At 38.3% G+C, this 7,597-nt stretch overlaps 1 protein-coding gene across 1 annotated transcript; it reads right to left on the bottom strand.

Moving 5' to 3' along the window:
• Window positions 1–628: 628 nt before the first annotated feature.
• rnf41 (ring finger protein 41) lies at window positions 629–5,366 on the bottom strand. The gene is made up of 7 exons (XM_053317358.1): window positions 5,246–5,366; window positions 4,310–4,415; window positions 4,084–4,199; window positions 2,989–3,260; window positions 2,626–2,761; window positions 1,853–1,956; window positions 629–1,760 (listed from the first exon to the last, which is right to left on the bottom strand). The coding sequence occupies exons 3-7, from the start codon at window positions 4,171–4,173 to the stop codon at window positions 1,406–1,408; spliced, it is 957 nt and encodes a 318-aa protein (XP_053173333.1). The 5' UTR covers window positions 4,174–4,199; window positions 4,310–4,415; window positions 5,246–5,366; the 3' UTR covers window positions 629–1,405.
• Window positions 5,367–7,597: the final 2,231 nt, after the last annotated feature.

Here is a 7,597-nt window from a genome sequence, read left to right as displayed (position 1 = left end):
AAGAAAACACAGCTCCCTACAGGTCTCTGATGACATGGTGTGGTAAAGGAAGGAACTGCATTTTTCCTCTACTTAAGATAGAGATCTTATTATCCCGATGAGGAAAATACATTCTTTTAAGATGAAGTTTGACATTTTATTACTTTCTTGTCTGTACAACACAGTACATAACAGACACAAAACCAACAGAAACATTAACAGGGGGAAATAATAAAAGGGCACAATCCAAAACTTATGTTCACTGCTCTTGTGGGTTTTTTTATACCAAATGTCTGAAATCTTGTTTATATGTGAATAATGGTGAAATATTTTATCTCTCAAAAAGCAATGAGAGTGACTTTACGATATATTTTTTTTTTACAATCTCCAAGCTGTGGTTTTTGTGATAATATGTAAGTGAACAGATGTTTGCTAACTGTGAAGAATAAGATCAATGTCTATATTTGAATCATCAAAAACATGACATGAGGATCACCTAACATATAAAGTGAACCATTATGATTTGTCAAATAAAATTAATTATACATCGTTAAATCCCAAATGTTAAACTTTTAAATTTAACACTTAAACTGGACCCAACATACAAGACTATATACAACTGAGGCAACAGAGAAAAAAAAACACAAAATCTTTTTTTTTTTATATCTTCCTGCAACGTACTTCAAATGCACCGAAAAAAGGCAGATTTCCATACATCAAAAATGGTAACATCTTCAAGCATGTTTGTGTAAAAGGCAACACAATAAATAAAACAAATGGCACAGAAGGTTTGGACAATCTAAACTGAGAAGCACAACGTCGTGTGAAATATTCACAAGAAACTAAAATACTAAAGCAAGCACACACACTCACACACACGCACAAAAAAAAAAAAAAAAAAAAATCTTCCGAGCCGACGTCCCTGCAAAAACACAAGCTGGACTAAACAGAACTGAGATAAACAAAAACAAAAAATTTAAAAAAATCACAACCTAATTACAGTGAGAGGAATAAGAGAATGACATTTATAATTCAATATAGTATTTCTATTTACAAGCATTTATACAACTGAGGACATTAAATGGGGGTTCAAGCTTATCACTATATTTAGGACAAGGAGCAGAACAATCAGATCATATAATGCACTAAATATAAACCTTGTAAACATCACATCTCACCTTTTATCTTGGATATCAGTCAGATTATGTTACTATTTGCCAGGTTCATAATGTATTTGTCCTTACTTTAAGGCATAGGTATCAAGCTTAGGAGTGAGACTCTGATAAGATTTTATTTTTTAAATAAAGCCAGATTTATTCGGAAGGTTTCACTCCAGCGAGGAAAAACCTGCTCGTCACAGCAAACCCCCCAAAAAAAAGCAAAACGTCCCCACTTGTCTCTGGATGAGCTCAGCTAAGCAGTACAGTTATAAGATCTCCTCCACACCGTGTGCGAAGATCATGACCAGCCCGGGCTCCAGGATCATATCCTCCCCCATATGCTGATTCTCGCAGGCCATCACCACTACCGCCTGCTTGCCAGGGATACGCTTGGCAACGTAGTTCTCATAGTAGCGCCTGTTCATCTGCCGTGTTTCGAGAGTGGCCAGTCCCTGCGGCCAGTTGCGCTCATGGGCGTTTTCGATCAGGTCGTTTACAATCGATAGAGGGCAGCCGCTGTCGATGAGGGAGCGCTTGATGACTGCCTGTAGCACGGCGTCTGGAGTGGAGATCATGCCGCCCCAGCGTGTCACCCTGGCAGGCTGCATGGAGTTGACCCACCTGTGGATAAGATTTAAAACATGAGGGAGTGAGCTGTGCCTCCTTGACTAAAGTTGAATACCAAAAGGGAGAGAAAACAGATGTTCACTTACTCCAAAATCTCATTGTACTCGATGCTCTCCTCGAGGTTTTGCAGGTTGGGGTTAGCACTGCGGATTGCTCTCATATAAGCTTTTAGCAGCTGAATGTCCCGTTTCTGGAGTGGAAATGCGCCATAGTCAGTGAAACAAACACTCACAAAAATCTCCAAAAGCTTAGCAGGGATTTATTTATAACTGGATAAATAACTAGCCAGGTGGCCACTTTGAGAAGTTGCACAAATCAGGATGTAACACATTTTTATCTATTTCTTTGGATCCAGTATTCTGCCCTTAAATCTCTTTTTTGGGGACAAATACTAAAACCTCAACTGTTTCAAAAAGGGAAGACTCAAAAACCATCTCTTTGGAATATACAGTATGTTATATACCTGTACCAAAAATTTAAAAAATTGACCCACAATCTCAATAAAAATACTGTAAATATTAGTCCCAATTTTCTCCATATCTCCCACCAACACATATTAATACCTCTTTTAGAAATATATTCATGAGAGAAATAATGCTGTAATAAACACAAACAGATCATAAACACAGATGTCTTTCAACATCACAATACACATCAAACCCAAACACTTTAAATAGATTTCGTCATACAAATTATCAGATGTAACCACATGTTTCGAGACAAAAAGCCCTCAAGTATCAGAGAGAGAGTTAGTCAGACATTATAAAGTGGTTGTTATACAAGATAAATATGCTCTTGGCTGTTTCTAAATGAAGTATTTCGTGGTAAATGTATCACTGAGTAGGAAAAATGTTCTTACTTGTTCGCCCAGCTGGTGTTTATGCTCCGCCACAGTTTTCTCCAGGTCTGAAATTTTAGTTTGTTGCTGCCCGACGACGCTTCGCAAGTGTTTGATACAATTATGGTTGGGGAGCTCATCTTTGGGCATCTCAAGGCTGCCCGAGAGAAAAAAAAGAAACAATAACGAGAGAGAGAGAAAAAAAGAAAACTGAATACATTTTTTCCAAATCTTCTAGCACAATATTTAATAGTGAATATTTATTGCTGAGCAGCTGTTGAGTCATAATCTGCCACACCTTAGAAACTGGTTCTGAAGGATGAACACATAAATTAATAAGTGCACCCAACTATAACAATTTTCACACGACTCAAAGTCACTCACCCACATCCATCCTCGCAGTTGACTGGCCGTTTGGGGTTGTGCTCGCAGTCCTTGAGGTGTGACTGCAGCTGGTCCAGTCGTAGCGTGGCCACGCAGCCGAAGCTCGCGTTGTCACAGCTGATCTGCAGTTTCGACAGCATGTTGCGCATGATGCGTGGCACAGGCCGGAGGTGGGCTAGTGTCACTACTGTGCGGTCAACAGGACAGATCTGCTGCTGGGCGAACCACTGTGTTATGCAGGCATTGCAGAAGGCATGCTCGCAGTGTGGGGCCTGAAATGAGAAAAGAGAACAAATATAATGATATAGTTGTCGTGTTACACTCACTGGTCTCTTTATTAGATACATCCGTGCAATCTAACTCAATCCAATATAACAGCTCTGCTTTAAAGTCTACATTTATGAAGGTTATACATTTCCAGTTTTTGGTGCCATTGTCAAAAAGGTGATAATTCTGCTTTATGTTTATTATTGAGGTCATAGTGGGTGATGGTGGTGTATTAGGGTGCTTTATATTGACTAGTGTTCCTACTATTTTGTCCACTCCATTAACATACATGAGAGGGGCAAAATATTAGGAACACCAGTCAATATAATGCACTCTAATACCAAACTACCACCTAGTACAATCTCACTAATAAATATAAAGTAGAATTATCACCTTTTTGACAATGTTAACAAAAACTGAAAATGTATAACTCTCAATAAAGTAAAATTTAAAGCAGAGCTGGTGTATTGATTGAATTAGATTTACATAGGTGTACCTAATGAAATGTCTGGTGAGTATATATTTGCATATAAGGATTTTAAGAAGATAATTTAACTTTTTGTATAGTTAAATCATGTTAGACACACATTAGTAGTCAAATTACAGTATTTTATACACATCTTAAAACACATCTGGAAGGGCATCTTTAATTTAAATCCTATTTCATGACACATTGTTGACTATATTTCATGTATACACTACAGAAGAGAAACACTCTACTTCAAAACAGTATAATTTAAAGCAGAGCTGTTGTATTGGATTGAATTAGACTGCACGGGTGTACCTAATGAAGTAGCCGGTGTGTGTATATATCAGAGGTTAACTCACCTGCACAGGTTCTTCTAATACTCCACTACATATAGGACACAGCAGGTCTTCATCCACCTCCCCTTGGAACCTCGTAACGTCGTACCCCATGGTACATTACTAGGAGCCACGACCTCCTGAGCGACACAAGCAAAATGATATTACATCCAGACAACTAGATATGACTGCGGATATATTTCAACACAAATTCCTTTAATGGGAGGGAGAAAAACATTTTTGAGCCCACCTCACTCACAAAAGGCCTCAAATGCTTCCATTCAGCTCTGGATGTGCTGCTGACGGCTCACATTGGGCACAGGTCATCTGTCTGGTGGAAGAGACACAGAGACTCCCTGCAAAAAACAAATAAATACATAAAATAAATATATGACACACTAACAATTTCAGTTTTTTTAAAAGATGAATGGTTTCTGATGGTTTATATGAAGCTGAGTTATGCTTTGTCATCCTGCCCAACATCATTAACAACATCAATGCAGACATATTTAAAAAGCCTGAAGCATGATCTGTAAAAACCATTCACTAAAATCTACGTAAAGGTAAGTAATAGCAGAATATTAATATCTAATATACACATATTTGCCACTATTTGTCCTCGATCCTGGTTTTCTAGTGTTTTATCATCGACGTGTGAAAGCTGCCACATCTAAGCAGAGGATCCTGTTGCCCCTCTCTAACTGGTGCCTGACCTAATTTCTGATGGAGGCAACAAGCGCGCGCGCACACACACGCATACACGCGCACACACACACATACACACACAAACACACACACACACACCGGTCTGGAGGCGAATTTTCAGACCCTTTTTTTTCCTCCCATCTCTCTCCTCTCTCAGCATGCCTTTGCAAACAAGCGAGCCTTTCATGCTAACGTCAGGCTACGTGTGTGTGTCCTCCATCGTTAACCCCTTACACCAAAACCACCATGTCATTAAAAAGCCCAAACTGGTGCCTCGGTGCCTACGTAAAAACACAATTAAGTTTAGGTTTCGGTCTAGTTTGCTCGTCATTAAATAAATATGGCTAACTTAGCTTTCCTCTGGATGTTAGCAACCGAGCTAACCAGACAGAGCTCAGTCAAAGCTAACTAACACCGACTCACGACCCTTTACGATCAACCACGACGGGATGAAAATATCATAACCGAGTCATTGACTTACTTCAGCGTGTGGCAAAACAGATCCCGGTCACGATTTTTTAATGTAATTTTTTTCGGACGTCCTACTCTTCACTACTAGCTCGCTAGCCACGTCCTGTGCTACATCCTACACTTGCGTCGTCGCTACGCAAGCGGGCGGTGACGTCATGACGTAAATCACGCGCTTTGGATAGGTCAGATAGTCAGATCTATCTATCTATCTATCTATCTATCTGTCTGTCTTACTCTTACTTTAACCAAGTACTGTATTTAAGCACAATTTTGAGGCACTTGAGTATTTCCATTTCACTCAACGTTATACTTCTACAAGGGAAATATTATACTTTTTACTCCACTTACATTTATCTGACAGCTTTAGTTACTTTTCAGATGAAGATTTGACACCATATAGATAATATAACAAGTTTTTGTTGTTTTACAAAAAGCAGTGTGTAGTCTGGCTCACATTTCAGATGTCTATGAGTTGTTAACAGCTAACAATTAACAGCAAATAGTGTTTTTTCCCTCTACACTTCTCACATGGTTTCATTTCAATAAATGTCCAAAAGATCCAATATTTCAGCAACATTCACAGATTAGAGAAAAATTCCAAAAACTGAAAACAGTTTTGTGTATCAGAACTTTGTTTTTTCTTATTTTCACAACCCCTCAGATTTATGTGGTGACCCTTTGGAGAGGGCCAACCCTAAGTTGGGAACCACAGGACTTTTTGTCCTTTGACATCTTACAAAAAGCTGTGTGTAGTCGGGTCACATTTTCAGATTCTATGAGTCTATTTCCAACACATCAGCATTTTTCAAAGCATAACTTGTGTTTTAATCAACAGATCTTCATTTTTAGTAGTAGGAGTATTTATTCACTATAAAATACTTGTACTGTATATCCAAAACAGTTTGAACTCGAAGTCCACACCCTTGTTTTCAGTGTATCTTAATATATCTCATCCAGACTCATCACTGCAACATCAAACAGCCCACAAAGACAAGAATAAAAAGACTGAACCATGCACAAATAGACCTGAAAATAATGCTGAATGCAGAGTACAAAGGATGAATCAGTACTTTTTCTTCAAATGTCAAACACCAAAAGGGTACCAAGCCCTCATCAACTTACAAAAAAAATATTTGCATTACATAGAGAGTGTGGATAATTATATTTGAGTACTAACAAGACCTCACGATTTGTTAAGAGTACTCATGCAATGTGATGACATTGGTTTTTGGCTGTGTTGGAACATGTGATCACACTGGTAGTGAGTGATGACTCATGTTTTCAATGTGTCCTTCTGTTAAACCATGTCCTCGCAGTCTGCGTGCTGGCTGCTGTTCTTTTCCTTCCTGTGTAGCTTCTGTCACACACTGAGCTCTGCTGCAGTGCCTGTCGGAGAATTGCTTTTATATGTACATGTGTATAAACAGTATGTATCGTGTTTTGGTGAGTCAAACCTGTCGTGATCCTTTACTCAAGTATAAGTGCCAATATAGCGATGTAAAAATAACCCATTACGAGTAAAAGTCCTGCATGAAAAATCCTAAATATTAGCAGCAAAATGTATTTAAGTATTACTGTAAAAGTAGTGATTTGGTCCCTCTGACTGATATATTATTATATATGACATCATTAGATTATTACTAGTGAAGCATCAGTGTTAGAGCAGCATGTTACTGTTGTAGCTGCTGGAGGTGGAGCTAGTTTACACTACTTTATATACAGTTAGCTAGTTTAGTCCAGTGGTTCCCAACATAGGGGTCAGGGCCCTCCAAAGGGTCAGCAGATAAATGTGAGGGGTCATGAGATGATTAATGGGAGAGGAAAGAAGAAAAAACAAAGTTCTAATACACAAATCTGCTTCCAGTTTCTATTTTCAGACTGTTTCTCTTTTGATTTCTCCTAAAATATTGGATATATTGAAATTAAACCACGTGAGAAGTTTAGAGAGAAAACTCACTATTTGGTGGAGCTGTTAACAACTAATAGACATCTGAAATGTGACCTTGACTACACACTGCTTTTTGTAAGACGTCAATAGACAAAGGTTATACAGATTAAACCACTGGCTTAATCTTTAACAATCAATCAATCTTAATCAACCAGTCTTTATTTACATAGTTCCAAATCACATCAAAAGTAATCTCAAGGCACTTTTCACATAGAGCATGTTGTGGAGAATTTGTTTGTTAAGCTCATCAGTGGAGAAAGTTCCCAGGAGTCCAGGATGTCTGAAAATGTTAATTAAAACTTGGCTGAGGAGAATCAAATATTATCAATACATCCGTCTGATGCAGGACGCCACCACGACTCTGAGAAAACTGTCTTCTGTGGATAGTCTTTAAACCTTCACAGATAGTACAAT

The sequence above is a fragment of the Scomber japonicus genome, chromosome 4 (assembly GCF_027409825.1).
Source record: "Scomber japonicus isolate fScoJap1 chromosome 4, fScoJap1.pri, whole genome shotgun sequence".
Classification (NCBI taxonomy): domain Eukaryota; kingdom Metazoa; phylum Chordata; class Actinopteri; order Scombriformes; family Scombridae; genus Scomber; species Scomber japonicus.
Note: the sequence above shows the minus strand (reverse complement) of the source record. Positions and strands in the feature narration are given on the sequence as shown.

What these genes read in the sequence shown, in the direction of transcription:
- rnf41 (XM_053317358.1), bottom strand. Translation starts at nt 4,173, where the DNA reads ATGGGGTACGACGTTACGAGGTTCCAAGGGGAGGTGGATGAAGACCTG. An exon ending in AACACCAGCTGGGCGAACAA is followed by an intron (nt 1,957 to 2,625) that starts GTAAGAACATTT and finishes TTTCCACTCCAG; the next exon opens with AAACGGGACATTCAGCTGCT. An exon ending in GAGTACAATGAGATTTTGGA is followed by an intron (nt 1,761 to 1,852) that starts GTAAGTGAACAT and finishes TCTTATCCACAG; the next exon opens with GTGGGTCAACTCCATGCAGC.